General features: G+C 35.3%; 1 protein-coding gene across 5 annotated transcripts in view; it reads left to right on the forward strand.

Annotated features, from left to right (window-relative positions):
- The window catches only part of ANKAR (ankyrin and armadillo repeat containing), an 83,550-nt gene extending 61,117 nt beyond the window's left edge, over nucleotides 1-22,433 (forward strand). For 3 of the 5 annotated variants that reach the window (XM_007494496.3, XM_056794117.1, XM_056794116.1), the window contains 11 exons: nucleotides 1,451-1,692; nucleotides 2,049-2,202; nucleotides 4,253-4,414; nucleotides 9,690-9,796; nucleotides 12,626-12,748; nucleotides 13,841-13,999; nucleotides 14,795-14,912; nucleotides 16,571-16,680; nucleotides 17,633-17,829; nucleotides 20,191-20,237; nucleotides 21,699-22,433. In XM_007494496.3, coding sequence (XP_007494558.1) covers nucleotides 1,451-1,692; nucleotides 2,049-2,202; nucleotides 4,253-4,414; nucleotides 9,690-9,796; nucleotides 12,626-12,748; nucleotides 13,841-13,999; nucleotides 14,795-14,912; nucleotides 16,571-16,680; nucleotides 17,633-17,829; nucleotides 20,191-20,237; nucleotides 21,699-21,976 — 1,697 coding nt within the window. In that variant the 3' untranslated portion in view covers nucleotides 21,977-22,433. Of the gene's footprint in view, nucleotides 1-1,450; nucleotides 1,693-2,048; nucleotides 2,203-4,252; nucleotides 4,415-9,689; nucleotides 9,797-12,625; nucleotides 12,749-13,840; nucleotides 14,000-14,794; nucleotides 14,913-16,570; nucleotides 16,681-17,503; nucleotides 17,830-20,190; nucleotides 20,238-21,698 lie in introns of all 5 variants that reach the window. The other 2 variants (XR_008911269.1, XM_007494499.3) reach the window with 2 other exon arrangements.
- Nucleotides 22,434-22,649: the final 216 nt, after the last annotated feature.

Here is a 22,649-nt window from a genome sequence, read left to right on the forward strand (position 1 = left end):
TTGATTCTTGATTGTAAACCCTCTTCCCTTGCTTTCTGGAATATCATATTCCAAGCCTTCCAGTCCTTTAATGTGGAGGCTGCCAGATCCTGTGTTATCCTGACTGGGGCTTCATTATATCTGAATTGTTTCTTTCTAGCTGCTTATAGTATTTCCCCCTTAGTTTGGGAGCTCTTGAATTTGGCTATAATGTTTCTGGGGAGTTGTCATTTGGGTATTTGTGATCCCCAGGATAATAGGAGGTGATCTGTGGATTCTTTCAATATCCATTTTACCCTCTTGTTCAAGGATAGCAGGACAATTTTCTTGGATATTTCTGGTAGTATGATGTTTAGGATTTTTTTTTTTGTCATTCTTAAATTGTCTCTCCTGAATCTATTTTTGAGATCAGTTCTATTTTTTTATGAGATGTTTCATAGTTTCTTCTATTTTTTCATTCTTTTTATTTTGTATTATAGTTTCTTAATGTCTTGTGAAGTCATAAGCTTCCAATTATCTAAATCTAATTTTTAAAGACTGAATTTCTTCCATGATCTTTTGAGACCCCTTTTCCTTTTGATCTATTCTTCTTTTCAAGTCATTCTTTTCATTCTTTAGCTTTTTTGCCTGATTTTCCAATTGGTCAATTCTGGCTTTTAAAACACCATTTCTTGTTTTGATTCATGTGCTTCTGTTTCCCAATGTCCCATTTTAAGCTGTCATTTTTCTTTCCCCAGTTTTCTTCAATGTGTCTTATTTTATTTTTAAATTCTTTTTTGAGCTCTTCCAGAGCCTGAGTCCAATTCCCTGGATTTTTTGAGGGTTTGCTTGATAGTCCTTGGATCCCATCCATCTCTGTTTGTTCTTTTCTTTGTTATTTATCTCTACAGAAATTTCCAATCATTTCTTCCTTCTTTTTCTTTTGATTTTTACTCCATTTTTTTACCCTCCTTTCTCCTCTGTTTGTTTACTGGACCTAGGCATTTGAGCTGCTCTGCCCTAAAGGGAATGTTTAGTCTTCTTTTTCCTCTGCTGGTATACTAGATTAAACTGGTTAAAGTGATCTACTGAGCTAATCTACCCTGAGATCAAATCTTCCCCAGCCTTCTCAGTGGCCAAGGATACCCAACTAGATCCCCCCCCCTTCCAACCCACCTAGTTCCTCCCTGCCAGCTGCCATCAGAGCCCTGAGCTTCATGTGGTGGTACTGAGGTCATGGCTGTAGCCTTTACCCTGGAATCCCATAGTCAACCTGAGTCCTTTTGTAAGTCATAGCACAGTAGGTTGGGGAGGAGGGTTTGATTAGCCCAGTCTTATTTCCTTATGCCATGGAAATCAATTCTCTCTGCCTATAAAGAATATCCATAGAGGAAATATATTCAAAATATTTTCAAAGAGGAAATACTGTATTTTGATACATCTTAATTTTAAAATATGTATATTTTTGGTGAGCGACTCTGTTCCTTTAAAGATGTGCTGCAGGCTGTATCTTCAGCTGCAATTGCTGAAATTGCTCGTGGAAATCCGGATATGCAGGAAGCTATCGCCAGGGAAGGTGCAATCATGCCTCTTGTAGCACTTTTTAAAGGAAAACAAATCAGTGTTCAAGTGAAAGGAGCCATGGCTGTAGAATCACTGGCAAGTCACAATGGTGCTATACAAAGAGGATTTCTAGAAAAATCATTAACTAAATATCTCTTAAAACTCTTGAAGGTAAATAATTTTATTACTTTTCAATTTATTGAGAAAATAATTCCATTTTTAAAAATTTTGTAATTTAGTTTGGAATGTGAGCTTATAGAGTAAATAGTTTTCATAAATTGTACACGCTACTGAAAAACAGAGTAGATGTTTATCATTTGGGGTTTGACTAAGCAAGTTGTCTTATATGAATATAGTGGAATATTAATGTGCCATGAGGAACAGTAAAAATAATAACTATAGAGAAGCATGTGAAGATTTATATGAATAGATACCTTTTACAATGGTATGTACAACATAAGTTACTCAATATGTCCTTGTTTAATGAATAAATAAAAAGACTTCCCCCTACTCCTCCCAATTTTCAGGCATTTCACATACCTGTTAAAGAACAAGGGGCTACAGCATTGTGGGCTTTGGCAGGGCAAAGTCTGAAACAACAGAAATTTATGGCAGAACAGATTGGATACAATTTTATAATTGACATGCTTTTGTCACCATCAGCTAAAATGCAATATGTTGGTAAGTAACTTCTGAGGGGGAGGTATATTTCAATACTTTAAGGATATGTGAATGGGTATTCTCTCTACCAATTCAGATCACTGACCTTCTTTTATTTAGTAAATGGGCTAATAAATTTCTCAAGCTAAAAAATATTCTAACCTTTCTGACGTTAACTAAACTAGTAGATATAGTGCTGGGATGGGATTCAGTAAGACTCATCTTTCCAAGTTCAAATCCAGCTTTAGGTGCTTACTAGCTGTATGACCCTAGGAAAGTCACTTAATCCTATATTGTGATAAATCAAAGAGAATTTGAGGCACAAAAAGTTGGACCATAATCTATTTATTACGAGTTATCAATAATAGCAGTCAATGGCTCTTTGGTGACCAGACATGGCTGTCAGTCAGGGCAGCTTTTTATACAGTTGAAAAGGCAACAAGTTATATAGGATACCAAAATAGTAAGTGGTAGCAAGTTCTCTAGGGATGAAAACTAAGCTAAGACTGTAATTGAGCTATAAGTGTATAGTTTTGCTAGAAGATAGTCATCATCTTCTGGAACATTCTTTGGAAAGTCTCCATCTCATCACTTCCTGTACCTGAAACCTGGTGCTAGTGAAATATGTCTCATTACCAATCATCCTTCATCCATTTTTTGTATCTCCTTCAAGTAGCATGGTTGTTATTGAGTTGGATTCATGGTCATTTAACAAGTACCATGAGGCCTACATGAAATAACTGGCTCTGAGCCTTGCGAACTTGGTTACAATGGTTAATGTTATGATGGATAAAACTCTTAATCAATAATAATAATAATAATCAATTTCAAACTTGTTTGCCTCAGTTTCCTCATCTGTAAAATGAGCTGGAGAAGAAAATGGCAAACCACTCCAGTATCTTTGCCAAGAAAACCCCAAATGGAGTCATGAAGAGTCAGATACAACTGAAACCACTCAACACTAACAAAAACAGTCTTGGCAGGACCCACCATGAAGCTTCTCCTTCTTGATGAAATTAGTTAAATCTTATTTGCAGTTTACTGATCTCACCAGTCCCTGTGGATTCAATGATCATCTCTCTGAAATTGACCAGATCTATATATTCAGGTCTAAAACTCCCTTGTAAACTGTATTCTTACATCACCAACTTGTCTTTTGGATAAATTGAATTAGATGTCTAACAGACATCTAAAACTCAAAGTATCCCAAACTGAAATTATTCTCTCCCCCACCAAAAAGCTATTGTAATAATGTTCCAATTAGTCTACCTACCTCAAATACCCTCTGCAACCTAATTCATCCTCCACTCAACTACTAAAGTGATTTTCCTCAAGCATGAGCCTTCCTAGTTAACTTCAATAGCTCCCTATTACCATCTGGATCAAATATAAAATCTTCTGTTTGGATTTTAAAACCCTTAACAATTTGGGTCCTTTTAAACTTTCCAATATTTTTATGCTTTGCCCCCCTCCATGGGCTGTGATTAAGTGACACTGTTCTTGCTATTCCTGTACATGATGCTCCATCTCCAAATGTCTGCCTTTTCATTGGATGCCCCCATACCTGGAAAGCACTTCCTCTTCACTTCTACCTCCTGGCTTCCTTCAAGATTCAACTCAAACCCCATTTCCCCAGATTTCCCCTCTCAACTTCTTGTGCTATTTAAAAAAATACTTCCATTTGCACTATATCTATCTATCTATCTATCTATCTATCTATCTATCTATCTATCTATCTATCTATTTATCCATCTATCTATCTATCTTGTATGTATGTCTCTCTGGATGTTGTCTTTCCCATTAGAATCAGAATTCAAGAATAGAGGCTCTTTTTGTGTTTCTTAGTGTTTCTAGTGCTTAACACATAGAAAACAGAAAGCACATAGGAAAAAAATGTTTGTTGACTAACTTTGCTGAATGGGCAAAACCCTTTGAGAACTTGTGGTTAACTACATGCTACAATGATGTATCATTTTTTAAATATGTGTGTGTGTGTGTATACTATATATATATAAATTCACAAAATATTCATCATTACTTAAGAAATATTTCTTTTCCTTTGTTTTGCAAGGAGGTGAAGCAGTCATAGCTCTGAGTAAAGACAGCAAAGTGCACCAAAACCAAATATGTGAAGGAAATGGTATTGCACCTTTGGTTCGACTACTGAGAATTAGCAAGATAGCTGTGGGCACACTTTTGAGTGTTATCAGAGCTGTGGGAACCATATGTATAGGTTTGTACAATCTTATATTTCTTAAAGACATGTAAAGTAATTTTTAATAGAAATATAAGCTAACTTCTTGTCCTCTATTCTCATTTCCATAAGCAGTGGGTCATCTTGGGTCTTAAGCAGACTAAGAATTTCCTGCTTCTTCCAAAGGTCCTGTTGAGCTATGATTTTCATATATCTCTAGTCACTAGAGTGCTCAAGGGCTGTACTAAAGGAGAGACTGGCTGTGCTTGGCAATCCATTTTCTCAACGACTTCCACTTCAAAATGAGAGAAATTGCACTGGTCGAGGACATAAAATTCCAGTTTTAAGTTCTGTTTGTCAACTTTCCCTTTGTAGCCCATTTATAGGAAGGTATAACCGTAGTTGCACGTTCTTACAAGTAGTTTGCAAGGTTATAAATGCCTTTTTCCATGCTTTGAAATTTCTTCTTAGAGCATTCGATGTACACCAAAATGAGGTTGAAATGAATTGATACAAAATTAATACAGACTGAGAAGCAGATAATTTGTTGCTACTACTTTTTTCTTTTACCTTTATCCTTCACTAGGTTCAGGCGGATGTCATCAAGCATATGACTTGTTGAGGTTTAGGTTTTAGGCAGTAGCCTATTATTAATAAAGCTGAGTCAGGGAGTAGAACCAAAGAGAAGACCAGTTATATAAATGTGCATGAAGGCAGGAGTCAGAGTTAAGTGATACAGGTGACAAATATTCAAGGTATAATGTGCCAGTGCTGGGGGACTATTAAAATAGGGTCAAGGTTCTCTCAGTCTTTTTCTGGCTTCTTATCATGCTTAAAGCATGAGACATACCAGAGCCCCTGATGCATGGCTAGTAAATATACCAGCATTAACATTTGTAGTGTCATGACTAAAATTAATTCAATTTTGTGAACCATTAGTAGAGAGTGAATGACTCAGAAATCTGCAGAGAAAAACACTCCGTGTTAAAATGAAACAGGAAATTATATCTCATATTCCCTTATTGCCACAAATCAACTGAAATGCATTTGGAAACTTTAGCTTGGATTGTATAGTATTGGTTTGGGGAAGGGTGACCTTACAATGATTCTGCCAATAAACCGAAGGGTTTCCTATCTTTCTTACCCACTCCACTGTGTCCCATTTGCAATGTATAAACTTTTGAGACTATGTGAAAAATCTTTCTTTAGTTGTTAGAAATTGGGATAGTGTCTATGATGGCAATAGTCATAATATACACTAATAGGGTTTATTCCATTTGGGGTTGTTTTTCTGAAGAATTATGCCAGTTTGTTTTAATGAACCTATGATCTTATCCATTTGGGCATTCCATGCCCTGGTATACATGTCTTCTTATCCAATTATTCTTTCCCATTTTCTTGTATAGATATGATCAACTCAATGTAGTTTCTTCTAGGTCTTTTTACATTTTGCGAGTATATCAGTGGAGCATTCAGCATGTCCATTTGTTATCCCTTTCTCTCACCACATAACTGGTCTACCTCCTTTCCAAGCATTTCCTTGAAGATATTCCTGTTCTCTAGACCACTTCTATAATATATTTCATTCTAAAAATGTGCTTGTCTCACTATGCATTGCCCTCTTCATTACTCATAATTTTGAATCATTGAATGTATTTTCAAGAGAATATTGTGCAACTCAAATGATATAATGGATATAAAGCATTTTGCAAACCTTAAAGCATAAATGGCCATTGTGATTATCATCATCAACATTATTACTACTATTATTGTTCACCTATAGTTTACCAAGCCTCCAGGCTGATGATGACTTCATTTCTTGATTCTTCTATTGTAGTCCTGCTGAGCTTAAGCAAAATTTATAGAGCAATATAAAGAACATACTAGTAAATGTTCAACAGGGATGTCTGGGAGGGAAAATGTATGTACAGACATATACCTACACTTTAAAGTTTGATTTGTATTGCTAACAGTTGAGACTAGACATCCCACAAAATAATAAACCAAGGCTTGGTGTATAGGAATTGCTGATTTCTGAAGAGTTACACTGAAAATTTAACAATCAGCTAAGGAGGTTAGAGCTGACACCAGGACATCTCAATATACAATATACCCAGAAGAACTGTTGAAAAGATGGATCTTTGCATCAAGAAATAGCTTGAAATTCTTTTCTGTTCTTTTCTAGAATGACTTCTTTCTCTCTGTGTGCTTCTCTTTTTTGGTATTTAAAAATAAATCTCTATTATGTATGACTTGCTTTTTTTTTTAAAGAATAAAAAGCATATAATTTCAATGTGATTTTCAAAGTCTTGCTTGTTTGTACTTTTCTCTGAACTTCCATTTTTTTCTTCTATATACTTTTAAAGATGCTTCAACAACCCTCTTTAATTTCTTTACTTTTTGGCAATGCTTTTCTTTTTTAGTTTATTTACCCTTACTACAAATAAAAACAGTGGGAAATGGAATTCTGCTAATATAGTCAAAACAAATCTACACATTTGCAAATATTCAAAACTGTATGTTTCTTTTTCTATCTTGGCATATTATCCTCCCATCAGGAGCAGCCTTTATCATTGCTTGTTGGTGGTCATTGCATTGATTAGAGTTTTTAACCTTTCCAAGTTATTTTTTAAAAAGAATATTTGTTGCTATATAAATTATTTTTTCTGGTTCTACTCTCCTCAATCTGTATCAATTAATACAAAATTTCCCGTGTTTCTCTAAAACCAACCCTTATGTCATTTCTCAGAATAAAATGATATTCCATTATATTTGTGAAGATTGAATTTGGCTCTCCTCTGATTGTACAATGAAGGTACTTAGCTCTTCCTTGAATTTGAAGATTAAATTGTAATCCCCTGTCTATTTTAAGATTTTAGTCCTCAAAGTGTAAAGCAAAGTACTTAAAAAGTTGAGTATGGAGATCTACCCATTTTGGATTTTAACCACAAAAAAGGTGTGACTACCCATTTCATACATTGAGTGGGATGTCTGTGACCCATGTGTGAAAGGGTCGGCAGTCCTGGAGTGGAGTGTCAGCTGTGATTGGTAGACATAAACATTTTGGGTAAGTGATACAAGAGGAAAAGGTCTTTAAAAGTGGACACAGAGACACACTTGGAGTGAAGAAAGTCACTTGGAGTGAAGAGAGAGACTTGGAGTTTGAAAGAGACACACTTGGAATGGAGCCTGCTGGAGTTGAGGCTGATAAAAGAATCTACTGATTGAATTGACAATGTGGTTAGTGTAAAGGCCGACTTCCTTCCTTGCCCTTTCTGGAGGGGTGAGCCTCTGGGAAAAGCCCATCATCTTGAGACTCCTTTCTCCTGGCTGGGGCCTTAGAATTTCTACCTGGCTCAGAGGAAGCCAGAGCTCTCTCTCTCTCTCTCTCTCTCTCTCTCTCTCTCTCTCTCTCTCTCTCTCTCTCTCTCTCTCTCTCTCTCTCTCTCTCTCTCCCCTTTTCTCTCTTCCTTAATATCATCTCTTTAATGTTAAAATAAATTACAATAAATTCCATTTTACTTTAGTAATTCATTTTTGGGATTTAGAAATTAAATCTCTGGTGATCAATTAAATCTATTCAGTCCAACCATAAAATTTGATGTATTTACATACCATGATTTTTTTCAATCATTTCCGAACTGATAGATTTTTTTTTTGTTTCTAGTACTTTGCTACAACAAAAATAACTACTCTATTTTTGGTACATATGGGTAATTTTCTACTTTCATAAAGAATACATAATAGAAAAAAACAAAGATTAGTTAAGTGTATAAAGGAATTATTGTTTTGTGAAAATTCTGCTTCATTTAATTATTTTTAAGCTTGTGGCTTTTGCCAGTGATTAGCATAACTCTTTTTGTACATAATTACAGATAAAATAACTAAATAAGCATTGTTAATTTCACTTTGTCAGCTTTTGTAAGCATGAAAATTTTTTTCCTGGTAATTTTTTCACTATTTAAAAATTCTTTAATCCTGTAGGTGCCTATAATTTAGCAAAAAGAATTGTTTTCATTAGGCTTACTGTCATAGAAAGAGTGTCATTATTCTAGGATGAACTGTTAGGCTTCTATGACATTGGTGTCAGTCTGACTGATAAGGGGTCCGACCTGAGACAAATGAAGCCAGAGAGAAGTAATAAAGCAAAGCTTTATTTATAGGAAAAGAGGATGGGGCAAGGGGGATTGAAGGCTGATGAATGGCAGTAGAAGTGGCAGTGGAGTGGGGTAGAGGAAGCCCGAGTAGATCAGCACCAACAAAGATGGCTGCCAAGTCTCTGCTAGAGTAAAGATGGGTTTAGCCTCTTATAGCATAGTTGTCTGGAATGAGGTAATCTGTTGCCTCTATTGGTCAAAGTGGCTACTTGGGTGAAGTTCATTGGATGGTCCTGAGGGGGCTATCTTTGGGGTTGGGCACTTTTGGTTCCCAGGCTTGTACCCAGTGATGCAGTACAGAATAAGGGACTATATTTTAGTATTCTGCCAGGTATTACTATTGTGGCAATTCTTGTCCCATGCCTTGGACAGGTGCTAGGGTAAGTAGGGCTGTGGTCCCATGATCTATCACTTGTCTAAGGCATATCTGAAGAATGAGACAATCTTTTATAAAGATCAGGTTTGTTAAAGAGCCTGCATTCTTTGAGGAGAATAAGACCATGGAATGGGTAACTAAACAATGAAGGGTGAGTGGTTAGTACATAAAATGGAGGCTGGAGGCAAAGATGGGCAGAAAGAAAAAAAAAAGAAACAAGAAAATTAAAAGCAGAGCACAGAAATATGAGGAACTTAAAAGGATTTTTAGTACCTTAGCTTCCATAGGGTAGAAAAACACAGGTTTGTCCTCCTTGGGGTTTTCAGAGGCTGAATTACTATTTTTCAGGTATGTTAGAGTGAGGATTCCTTTTGGATATGGTTTTAACTAGTGACCTTAGAGATCCCTTCCATTTCTCAAATTCTGTGATTCTTTCAGTATGATCAAATAATTTTTGTGTCCTCCCCTTTCCCCCTTGTTACCTCCCCAGTCCCACATCCTACCCTCCAGTGTTTTTGTTATTTTTCTCTCCTTAGTTTGTTTGACCAAGTGCAAATGAATCGGTTTTCACAAAGACACATCTAAGACCAATATCAAATTCTCGAAGTTTCAGCAATTCCTTTTGTATGGTGGTTATCTTTTCATAATGAAGGCAACTGAAATGATCTACTGTCTTCAAATTTTACCAGTGATAAGACAAGGATTTTGGTTTCTTTTTAGTGTTAAGTTTTTCATATGTTCAGAGGAATAGATTATCCATGTGACATGTAGACTTTTACAGGTGTGGCCCATACAAACAATGCTACCAGTCAGCAATATATTGTAGATGAGCAAGCCTTCCCTGTACTTATTCAACTCCTGAGAAATCATCCATCTGTTCAGATTAAGGTTTGTATAAAGGATTTTAACATTTTCTTATGTGTGAAAACAACTGGAACAGAATTTCCTGAGAATTTATTTTTGTTTGTACAACTATAAAAATTTTTAAATTTAACCAATTGATGCTTCATGGTTTTTATTGCATATGCTATTTATAATGCTTCTACTAGGTTGAATATTTATTAAAATTTAATTTGCTTTTCTTGAAAAAATTCTAGACAATCATAAATGCTATCTAGTGTTGTTTTTCACATGTTGAGAGGAATAGAATATCTACACGATATTCAGGCTTTTACAATTTCATAAATTTCCCTTTTTTCTTCACTTATTTTAACAATTAAGCAAGAAATGAGGGAGTTATATAGCAGCATTGCTTGTACATTGACAAATCCTGGTAGATTTTCAACATTATTTTTTGCTTCCTAGGCCTCTCTAACAAATATGTAATTGTGTACTTTGGAGTGAAGTATATGAAGGAATGGCATACATAATTTAAAAGCTACAAATAGCTGACTCTTCCATTTACTTCCACCAAATAACCTTTAATTATCACAGAATAACCCTTCAAATACTTGTTGCAAGTCTTTAGAAAATCAGGACTCTTGCTATAAACAATTTTATTCAAGGAAGAAATTGTACAAAGGAAAAAATATATATTTTCCTAAAGCTGTAAGTGAAAAAAAGATTATTGGCTCTAGGTTGAGGAAAAACACGAGTTAATTTGCTACTATTTCACTTTGATACTCTATACTTGTTATCAGAGGAGGCATAATTATAGAATATGAAGCCATTTCGAATATCAGTGAGGGAGATGAGAGTTGATCTAGGAAACTTCCTAAGATTATAATTGCTAATGTGCCCTATTAACTACAATTAATAAATTATTATTTAAGTTTTACTAACCCTTTTCAAAGCATATGAAAAACCAAAATATGAGAAATATTTTCTCATTTTAGATGAGAAAATGTCTATTTCAGAGGAAATATTGAACTGTGCTTATTTATATTACATTCTTTTAATGATGTAGAATTAGAAATTTTTTATTTGGGGAAAAACTAAACAGTTACAATAAAAATATTTTGTAAATAATTCATTTTGGTTTTATTTAATTTTCTTAAAAATTAAATAAATTTATATTATTGATTAAATAATAATAAATAATAAAATAATAAATAAAATAATAAAATAAAATAAATAAATAAAAAAATTCTGCCCTAGAAATGCTATATATTGGCCCCAAGGCAGAAGAGTGGTAAGGGCTAGGCAATGGGGGTTAAGTGACTTGCCCAGGGTCACACAGCTAGGAAGTCTGAGGCCAGATTTGAACCCAATACCTCCTGTCTCTAGGCCTGGCTTTCAATCCACTGAGCTACCAAGCTGCCCCCAAATAATTCATTTTGTATGCAATATGGACATACCAATACAATACATATTTAAGGTATAAAAAATGATATTTTTCTAAGAAATAGAGCATAATTCCATTATATTGATTTGTACCTTTCTTCCAGTGAAAACTCTGTAATTTGGTATGAGATTGTCACTCAAATTCTCCCTTTAGGATCTAGCTTACATACTGAGTGACACTCCATCCCTTCTTCTACCTATAGTGGAAAGAAAACTTTTATCTGCATATCATTCCCAGTTCTCTACCAAATCAGAAAGATGTTCTTCTACTAGAGCTTAGAATCTGGTCTCTGCAATTGTCAGATAACAAATTCCAAAATAGCTTCTGAGTCCTGGGAAGATGTGGCATAGGTCTGGCTCTGTGCTGCTTGAAGAAATGCTCCTTTACCTGTGCTGCTGATCCCAGGTATGGGGCAACAATACATGTGAGTTTGTGTCTCACTTGTGCACAACCATTGTGGAATCAGTGTGCACAGGATATTGTGCATGGGTACAAATGAAAAAGAAAATCTCCACCCAGTCTTTTTAAAAGAAGTAATCAAGTGTGTGTGGGGGGTGGGGGGCAGCTGGGTGGCTCTGTGAATTAAGAAACAGGCCTGGAGTCAGGAGGTTCTGGGTTCAAATGTGGCTCAGAAATTTCATAACTGTGTGACCCTGGGTAAATCTCTTAACCCTGTTGCCTAGCTCTTACAATTCTTCTGAGTTAGAACCATTCCTTATCATTGATTCCAAGATGGAAGGTAAGGGTTTTTTTTTGTTGTTTTGTTTTGTTTTGTTTTTAATGGCAATTGGAATAATGTATAGAGTCCTAGACTTGGAACTAGGAAGATTCTGGGCTTGAATTCTTCTTTGACCATTTAATAGCTGTGCATCCCTGAATAAGTCATGATCTCACAAAGCCTGTTTCCTTGTCAGTAATATATCAGAGAATAATAATAGCACTGAATTCATAGAGTTGTTGTGCAGAATGTTCTATTTTCAGCCATTTATCAATCATGTCTGACTCTTTGTGACCCCATTTGGGGTTTTCTTGGCAAAGATAATGGTGTAGTTTGCCATTTCCTTCTCCAGCTCATTTTACAGATGGGGGAACTGAGGCCAACAGGGTGAAGTGACTTACCCACGATCACACAGCTAGTGAATGAATGAGACCAGATTTGAACTGAGGAAGATGTGTTTTCCTGACTTCAGGCCAGCACTCTCTATCTTCTGTGTCACCTAGCTGCCCTATGATGACGATGATATTTACATAGCTCTTTGGACTTGGCAAAGTGCTTTAAAATCTAGTAGTTCATTTAATCTAGATAATTTTGTTATATTATAGCTTGTGCCTTATATGGGCACCTTATGAATACTTTTGACTGGTTCACTTAATTCTTTGGGTAAATTATTAGTAAATAATGCGTGATTTTTTAAAAAAAACAACATATTCAGGTTGAAGTGGCATGTGCCTTGGCTTGCATTGTCCTGAAGAATAATAAATTGCAAGATATACTGCAAGAAAAAGAAGGTTTTAGGTATGATGATGTCCTTTATCTTCTTCATTCACCAGAGAAGGTACTTTAAAGATACTATTATTATAAAATGCTTATACTACATAGTAGTATATAGTATACAGTTTTACTACATAGTAGCTCCATATATTGAGCAAATAAAACTATAGAATTGGAAGGGAACTTGCAAACAGCATAATACAATCCTTTGATTTTACAATTGAGGTCCAGAAGGGTAAGGCTTGGACTAGAATCTAAGTTTTCTAAGTTTTTGTCCATTGTTTCTTAAAAAAATTTAAATAATCATTCATTTATAAAATACTTTTAAGGTTACAGAATTTTCCTCACAGGAACTTTGTGGAAAAGGCAGTACAAGTGTTGCTGATCCCATTTCACAGATGAGAATACTGAGAAATAGATAGGCAATAAATTACTTGTCCAGTTACACACTCAGAAAGAGCCAATGCTAATCTTCTGGAGTAAATATCATTACCAATGGATGTTAGTAACTATAACAGAAAAATTCCATTAAAGTTTCTTTAATAACACTGATGATTACACCTCCTTCCCAACCCCAAACCCATCAAATAACTCAGTTAATCAGTGAATGCCAGTAGTTTAGATTTATAATGATCATCAACTTACTTGGTGATGCTCATTCATAGTTTCCAAGCTGCTCAGGTCCCCCAAAATTGATACTCAGTTTTTCAAAATGGCCAATCCCTTCTTACTTGATAGTGCATCTGAAGATGGACCTCTGTGAGATTGGAAAGGCTGGATGAGAGATAATTGCCATGAAACTTGAAACTTTTGTGGCTTCAGGGGACCTGTTTGGACTTCTTGACAAGCTGTAAGATCTCAGGGTCAGCTCTGTATGATGACAAGGCCAGTGGAATAGGCCTTTGAATGGAGGAAGATGTAGAATTCTTCAGGTGTTAGCTGTGGATTCAACTTTAGCTCCCTTAAAATTTGGGGTCAGCATCTTTAAGTTCCATCTTCATCCAAGAGTTTTGCATATAAATGAAACCCTAAATCCAATTTTATCCCTAGACTAGTTTATGAATTAAATGCTACCTATTTTGCTAATACACTCCTTTTTGAGGATATGATAAAATAATGACCTACAAGATAATGCTTTTTTTTTTCTCATTTCTAGGAAATTTGCTTAAGAGCGGGCTATGCCATAACTCTTTTTGCTTTCAATAATTGCTATCAGCAGTATTTAATACTGGAAAGTGGAGCAATTACATTGTCAATTTTTGAACCCTTTCTGAACTCGGAAATTGAGACTGAACAAGCAATGGCAGCCTTTCAGGTATAAAAATTAATTATATTCCAAATGAGTAAATATTTAAATTTAGCATATTGCAAATAATTTGAAAAGCCTTCCCCAAATTTTTTGTAAAATTTGTACTGCCTTGCCCATTATCCTTTGTTTTCCCTGCCAAATTCCATGTCCCAAAAAGGTAAATTAATTTGCTAAAAGCAAATGAAGTTATTATATATCAGATGTGTAATATATACAATATATAATTATACAACACATACATGATGTTAAGACAAAACCAGTAGTCATTATAAGAGAAATCAAAGATAAGAGCATGCATCAGTTATCATGTATATCATGGAACACAATATAATTTCATATGTGCACAGCACATGTTGCATGGGTAAGCATTGATGTTATTGTCTATTTATATGGATAACTTTCCCCCTCAGCTTCTCCGGAGACATGTCAAATTAGTCTAATCATTAGCTGGTATGTCCTTGTTCTTCTGATCTTCTCATTACCTTTAATTCCATGCATTTTGAAAAATGCCTGTAGTCACCACAACTACTTCCTCTCCAAGCTCCTCAGAATTCTGAAAAAAAAAAATCACACTCTGTGAGAAGGGAGAGATTTATTCCTGAAGATCACTGCAGAGATTGCAGCAACCCCAAGATGAGCAGAGGATCTAGTTACTACAACCTCCCCCCCCCTTTTTTTTTTCTTATCCTATCCTACCTAGTAGAAGAAAGCAAAGTCAAAATGAAAGATGCTTTCTAGTTCCAAATGTTTCCTGTGGCTCCTACTCCAGAGAATGAATTCGAAGTCTTGCTTGATTTTCAGATCATTGTGTTAGCCAAAGTTATTGTTGATGCGGATCATATTACTTTGAGTGCAAGAGGCATTACTATTTTAGTTGATCTTCTGTATTCATGCAGGACAGCGACTCTGGTATTAACAGGTAAGGAGTTAATCAAAGTAATATGTAAAACTATTTTCACCAATTATTTTACAGTAATAGCTATTAATAACTCAAGTGATAAGTAATCCTCTAACAATGGTTTGGGACTTGGATTCCTGTGAACGTTATCAGACTATGAGTTCCTGGGTTGTCCTTTGCTTTCCTTTTTATTCCCAGAATGCCTAACTACATAGTGAAGGTAGTGGCTCTCGAAAATCTTCAGGAGACGAAATAGGAACAAAAGATAGACATGAGACACTGGTCTTAGAATCTGTCTAAAATAAGAACTTAAAAAATTATTAAATTTTATTTTTATTGTCATGCAAAACACCCTTCCATATTGGTCACTGTTGTAAAAGCACACTCATAAATAACCAAAACCCCCAAATAAACCCATAAATGCACTGATGTGAAAGACAACTCCCAACAGTTCTTTCTCAGGAGGTGGATAGTGTTCCCTGTCATAAGTCTTTTAGGATTGCCCCAGATCATTGCATTGCTGAGAGTAGCCAAGTACAGATAATCATCATCCAATATTGTTGTTATAATATACAGTGTTATTCCAGTTCTGCTTATCATTTCTTATATCACCATAGTATTCCACCACCATGTACCACAATATGTTCAGCTAGTCCCCAACTGATGATCACTTCCTCAATTTCCAATTATTTGCCATGACCAAAAAAGCTATTATAAAAATTTTTGTACTATAGGTTCTCTGTTTTTTTTTTATTATCTTTTTGGGATAGACCCAGTATTGATTTTGCCAGATCAGAGGGAATACACAGTTTTATAGCCCTTTGGGCATAGTTCCAAAATTGCCCTCCAGAATGGTGGGATCAATTCACAACTCCACCAACAATGTGCCCCAATTTTGCCACATCCCTTCCAACATTTACCACTTTCCTTTACTGCCATACTGGACAATCAGATAGGTATGAAGAGGTACCTCAGTATTGTTTTAATTTGCATGAAATAAGAACTTTTTTCTAAACCCTTACCTTCCATCTTAGAATCAACACTGTGTATTGGTTCCAAGGCAGAACAGTGGTAAGGGCTAGGCAATGGGGGTCAAGTGACTTGCCCAGGGTCACACAACTAGGAAGAGTCTGAGGTCAAATTTGAAACTAGAACCTCCCATCTCTAGCTTTGGCTCTCCATCCACTGAGGTACCCAGCTGCCCTCAAAATAAGATAAATATTTAGCATTGTGAAAAAAATTCTAACACAAAGGTGCTTAATAAATGTCTGATGATTGATTGACCTTTGGAGGGAAGCCTTGGAGAGACTTCCAGTACTGAGAGAATTCTGGAAAAAGACAAGTAAGAAAAATAACTACTTTTATTGTGTTTCAATTGTTTTCCTAGGATACAGAATCCTGTGTTCCCACCCCAGAAAAGATAACAGTATTCACTATCCTTAGGAGAGTGAGCACTGTGAGTTTTTTCCAATTGTAGTGGCATATTTCCACCAAGATTCACTTACAGCAATACACATAAATGAGTTGTCTGGTCACATTTAATAGTTTATTCCACTTCACAAAGCTTTCTCCTTTCCTTTCTGGCTAAAAGTAAATTCTCTCTACTGTTTTATTAAAAATTTGTTTGATGCAGAAAATGATACCTTCACATATCCTTTTTTGTCTTTATTGATTTATAGGAAATTTGATAGCTAGCCTGACTCATACCAGAGCTGGTCTTATAGAAGCCTTTAGCACTCTAAGGACGATTCAAAGGCTTTGCCACCACTTGTACTCAGAAAAAGAAGAGGTAAAATAGAAAACTGCAACCTGCCTAAATAATAGCAATTTTTTCTTGCCTTATTTCACTAATTAGTAGCTTCATGATTTTGGCTCATAACAACTTAAAGGTGGGAGATTTTTTAAAGTACTATTTCTCATCTTTAATAAAGTGCTATTTACTTCTCATCCTATCATTCATAAACATTAATATGGCCACCTAGAAATTGTTAACAGCCATTAACTTAACTCTTAAATTAGAGCACAACTCCAGAACTAAAAGAATTGGTTATGCAGAAACTAGTCATTAAGGTGGTAAAAAAGGGGGGAACCTAACAAAAAAAATCAGTCATTTTTAGCAGTCACACATAAGATGTAATCAAAATGTTTTGTTATTTGGATTGGATATGTGGATAAGCGCCATAAACTAACAGAACCAGAGGTTGGCTATGCCAGCTATGGCACTGGTTTGGTGCCAAATATCCTCCCCACCCACTACCTGCTCCCTCCTGTGAGTAAGCAATGGAGGCAATTCAAAATAGGAGTCATTATACCATTCTGGAATGAACTCCTGTGCCAGGTCCTGAAAAGTATGCTAAACTCTGCTTCACACTCAGTGTGGCCACCTTTTATTGACAATTATCAGATCCCTTTCTATGACTTCCTAACCCATCTATCCCTATATTTTTCCTCTCCTGATCTTTGGGAAATACCTGTGGGCACCACTGCAATGTATCAGACATTATTTGTTACTGCTCTCTCTAGCAGCATACATCGTTGCCCTACTTGTATCAATTTCATTTGTCAAATAAGCTGGTTGGAATAGACATTATTCTTTTATGATTCTGTTTTAGGGAGACAGACATCTACCATAAAAATGTACTGGGTTAATTCCTATTAAATATTTGATGAGGGATACAGAAAATTTGAAATAAAAAAAATGGAAATCAGCAAAAAGAAGGAAATGTTTCTATTTCATTTAGGTTCGTATATCTTGTGCCTGTGCTCTTGGCTACTTAACTTATAATGCAAAAGCTTACCGATATCTGTTAAAGGAATGCAGAAATAAGCCTAATCAATTTCTTCGTTTAATGAATAACCTCAGCAAAGATGCGACTATTTGCCCAGATTTTGTAAAGGAATTTCAAATGCAAAGAAAAATTGGGCTGCCTTCTTTAAGGTACCATGCTTTTATCTGAAATTATGGTAATGAAATTATATTTAGGTAGTTTGTTTTAGAGTTAGATTTACGTGGATGACTGAATTAGATTCCAGATGTCCAGTGAAAATTAGATACTCAGAAATATTTCTGACCAGACACATATGCCTTGAATGCTGGGCGGTGAACCTGAAAGTCTGCCTACATAAGGATGGGTATAATTCGACTAGGACCATCCTTATTGCAGAGGATTCCTAGAAAGTTTTGTTATTTACAAATATAATCCAGGAGTTAAATAGAATGCCATAATGACTTTGAAACCAATCTTCACATCAGCGGTATTTTTTCCAAAATCAGGCTCAGAGTTGGAAGGAACCTCAGATCATACTATAAAAGACCTACCAAGTGGTCATGAAGCCCTTGCTTAAAAACCTTGGAGGAGATGGGGTGAGGGGATTAATCCAGAATTAGGCCAAGCACTTGGGCTCAATCTCAGAAGGTCAGATTATGTAGTTGTAGATGAAGAGAAACGTAATATGGTGCTCCTTCCTTTTTGAAAAAAAATCACTCTTTAGAGTTTCAAGGTATTGTTTTATATAAAACTCTTTTTATACTTTCCTCAGTTAATTCTCTTTGGATAGGGCTCAAGATGGACCTACTTTTCCTCAAATTTTTTTCTATAGTTTATGTTAAACAAAGAGTTTTAGCAACAGAATCTGATACAAAAGAACTAATGTTATAGTGTTCTATAATTAACATGTTATTTCGATGTCAGGCAATCTGGTATCATAGATAATAAAAGATTCTAGTTCATATAGAAATAAAACATGTACCATACAAGGATCACCAATTTCCCAAAAGAATTAGAATCCAGTAAAACTGAATACTAAAATTAATTTCAACAAAATTTGATTTTTTTCTGATTCACAGGGAAATTCTGGATATATAACTCCTTTGGGGCTTCATTTGGGCTATCATTATAAATATAAATTATATATATAAGTTTTTGGTGAATTAATGATGCATGTATTTAATAGATTTCTGGATGAAGGAATCCTAGACAAACACAATATATTGCATATGGTTATTGCTAGGCATATCCCACCAAATTCCACTAATTGGTTCTATGAAAAACTCTCATACAATAAATAGCATTTAAAGAGTCATAAGTTCCATAGGAACATTAAAAAGACTGATTCATTTCTGGGTAATTAAATTCAGATTATAAAAGCTTTATCTTAAAAATGGTAATGCCAAGCACTCTTTACCTCCTACCAGAAATCCTGGCAGTTTCTCACATTGTGAGTGGGACATAGATGAATTGTTCTAAATATGCCCCTTCATATGGTGGGCTTCAGTGTTAAGTGTGAGCCAGTGGACTCTTAAGTTCTCCTACAAGCTCCTCATATTTTCACAAGTTCGTATCTCCCCTCACCCATTTCATGATCAATCAATCAATATTTATTAAGACCCCACTTTTTGCCGGACCCTATACTAAGCTCTGAGGCACTGCTTACCGTATACTAAAACCATGTAGCAACGAAGGTTAACAAGCTATTCTTTCCAGTTGTAGTTTCTCTGGAAATGTAAATAGAATGGTACCAGTCTATTTGGGGTTGGAGAGGGCAGGAAGTATGGGGTTGAGGACTTAAACAGTGTCATATCAGGCTGCCCTGGATTTATTTAGTAACTTGCCAGGACTGAGTTTTAAAGGCTCACAAACAGATTATTCTTCAATCTCACAAGAAAATCGACTTAATATCTCTAAAGATTAGTTGCCATCATTGGGCAATGGGGAGGTTATCATATTATGGTAGAACTTGGTTATAAGTTATTAGTGATGTTAATGTGTGTCAACATAACTATTATTCAGAAGTATCAAAGGCAAGCTAAATTTAGAAGGCTGAAATAGAGCATCAGTGAGTGCATGTGACCTTAAAAAAAAAAAAAACTGGGGGCAGCTGGGTGACTCAGTGGATTGAGAACCAGGACTAGAGACAGGAGGTCCTAGGTTCAAATCTGGCCTCAGACACTTCCTAGCTATGTGACTCTGGGCAAGTCACTTAACTTCTATTGCCTAGCCCTTACCACCTTTCTGTCATGGAATCAATACACAGTAGTGATTGTAAGATAGAAGGTATTGGTTTAAAAAAAAAACAAAAACAACGACACATAAGTATTTATGATGGCTCTATAGATCAGCTCACCATTTCTGTGGCTTTCCAGACATCTTCCCTGGCTATTAACCTTGCATATGTGCTTATTTCCTCTAAAAGAGTCTAAATTCTTTGAGGGCAGCAACAGTCCCTGTGTTTGTATTTTTAGTATTCAACACAGAATAATCACTTAATAAATACATTCTTTTTCATATTTCCTATTCAGTCTAGAGATAAATGGAGGCCCATCCATAATTCCTGTCTTTAAAAAAGGTAATATTTTTCTTCTTATGAAGTTTTTTGCTAGTTAAAACTGGATTAATTATTCTCTTTGTGGCCATGAAAGCATCAATAACCATAACTAACTCTTTGTCCTCATGAATTCTCCATATAAGTCAAATGTGTGCTTGGTATGAAAATGTGATGTGTCCTTCAAGTACTACTAATCAATGAAGATTTTGACTGGGCAGATTCATGTGACATTCGGATACAAGGGATTTTCTTGGGGGTTAAGAGGAATCAAATGAAACTATTTTCTATTCGATAAGAGGTAGCATAATATATATAAAAGAATAAACAATGAACCAGCCAGGAAACCTAGGTACTAGACCTGACTTTGATACTTACTAGTTATGTGGATTTGAGCAAATCACTTAATCCCTCTAAGGTACAGCTTTATTATTTAGAAAAGTTGGATGAGATCACCTCTAAGACCCCTTCCAAAAATTCTCTATCTCCATCTAAATGTTGCAAATGTATTCATTCTGCCTAAAATGCAGCCCAGTCATCTCCCCTCCCATACAAGACTAGCAACCCACAACAAATCTTCTCTTACTCATGATTTAGTCAAGAGCTTTACTTCATTGTGATTTCACTTATATATTGTGTTCACTCTGGATTTGTTAAGAGAAGAGTATCAATAAAGCGTTGAGATAACCTACAAATCACAGGCAAAAAGTTAGACTCATTAGTTTATTATCACATTTTGTGTATTTAAAATTCCATTCTTACATACTTGCTATCATTTTCTCTAGGCTGTACAGTAGTCTGCTACTTTTTCTTTCTTTTTTTATATCCACTTAAAATTAGTAATGCTATATACAACAGTAAGTACTCAATGAGTCCTTTTAAGGTTAGAGTTGAGTAGTCTAATCCTGAAGAGAAACACGTCATTCCTTGTTACCTTTCGGAAGTACTATGAAATTTTTATGTTTCCACTTACTTTCTACTTAATACTTATATGCAAGGAGTACATAACATTTATTTGCAGAATTCAGTGCTTGATCCTGTATGTCCTTAGAGCTAAGGTGTTGACTAAAAACACCTTTGGTAAGGATTTAAGCCTCATATCAAATGGTAAGAAAACTGTTAGAAGAGGGATTGGTAATCACAGAAATCTCCAAAATTTACAATTAGATATTGACAAGAAGAGATAGGTAAGAGAACTCTTCTGGCTTAAGTCTAAATTCCCTGGAGATAGGGGAAAGAACTTGTTTATCAGAGAGCTAGCTTCAATGGGTTTAGTTGTGAGTTGACCAGAAGTTTACAAGAGTAACTAATAATTTGACAATATTTGAAGAAAACCTACTTGCCTGATCTGGACTGAGGCATATTTTTGGGTCTACTGGAGTATAATGGCCAGGAACATGAATAGAAAATTATAATGTGAAAATTAAATCAATCTCACCTTTATTCTAAGAATAACAGTTGTAATTCTGATTCTCTAATTTTCAGGGAAAGAACATAGAAGAAAAGCAAAAGCTAAAATTCAGCCTAAAGACTCTTTGCTTTTAATACCTCATACAGGCAACTTAATTGGAAGGCTCAAAGCGTCAAAGTTCACTACTTCTCGTAAAATAATTACTTTTTCAACTTCAGATTCAACAGATATTATAAAAGTTTCAAGGCCAAGAATTGTGACTTTGAGCAAACTTAAGATAAAACAGAAGAAAGCTGCTCAGGACACCCAGGGAAATCCTTATAAGCCAATTCAATATGAAAACATTGGCTAGAGAGCTTGGTAACATTTTTAAAGAGGAATTTCCAAAAACTGAAAGTGAAAAATACAGTTCAGTAATAAACTTTCTGTAGTAAATTAGAATACCTGCACTCAAACCTAATAAAATTTCATGATGGACACCATGGCAGCAAATGAATATTTATGTCATAAGCAACATTTCAAAACAAGTATGCGATGATAAAGAGGACTGGCTGAAGCAGACTACTCCTCTTTCAGATTGAATTTCCCACATGTCCCTCTCCCTTCAAATAAAGGCAGGAGATGAGAGGAGATCAGCTGAGAACCCTGAATGACTGCACTGAATGGGAGACAAAGGAAGTTGGCACAGTGCTGCTGCTGAATAGGTCCAAAGCTGTGATGAGAGGGAAGTGGCTACCAAGTGCACACATGGCATGTGCTTATATTTCTTTTATATATGTATTATAGTAATATAAAATGACATTGTTTTATCCAATTGTTGGTCCTTATAGGCTTGAGAGTTTAAGTTTTTAATAAGCCTGTAGCAGTTTCTTTCACACTTAAATTTGTATTCAAACAAGCAACCAACAAATATTTGTTTTTTCCCCTAGTTTTTTAAATTATTCCAAATGGTTACAAAACCAAAAAATACAAGCATTTTCATATACAAAGGACAGTACACAAATGAAATTACAAATCTTCCATAT

Source organism: Monodelphis domestica, chromosome 4, assembly GCF_027887165.1.
Source record: "Monodelphis domestica isolate mMonDom1 chromosome 4, mMonDom1.pri, whole genome shotgun sequence".
Lineage (NCBI taxonomy): Eukaryota > Metazoa > Chordata > Mammalia > Didelphimorphia > Didelphidae > Monodelphis > Monodelphis domestica.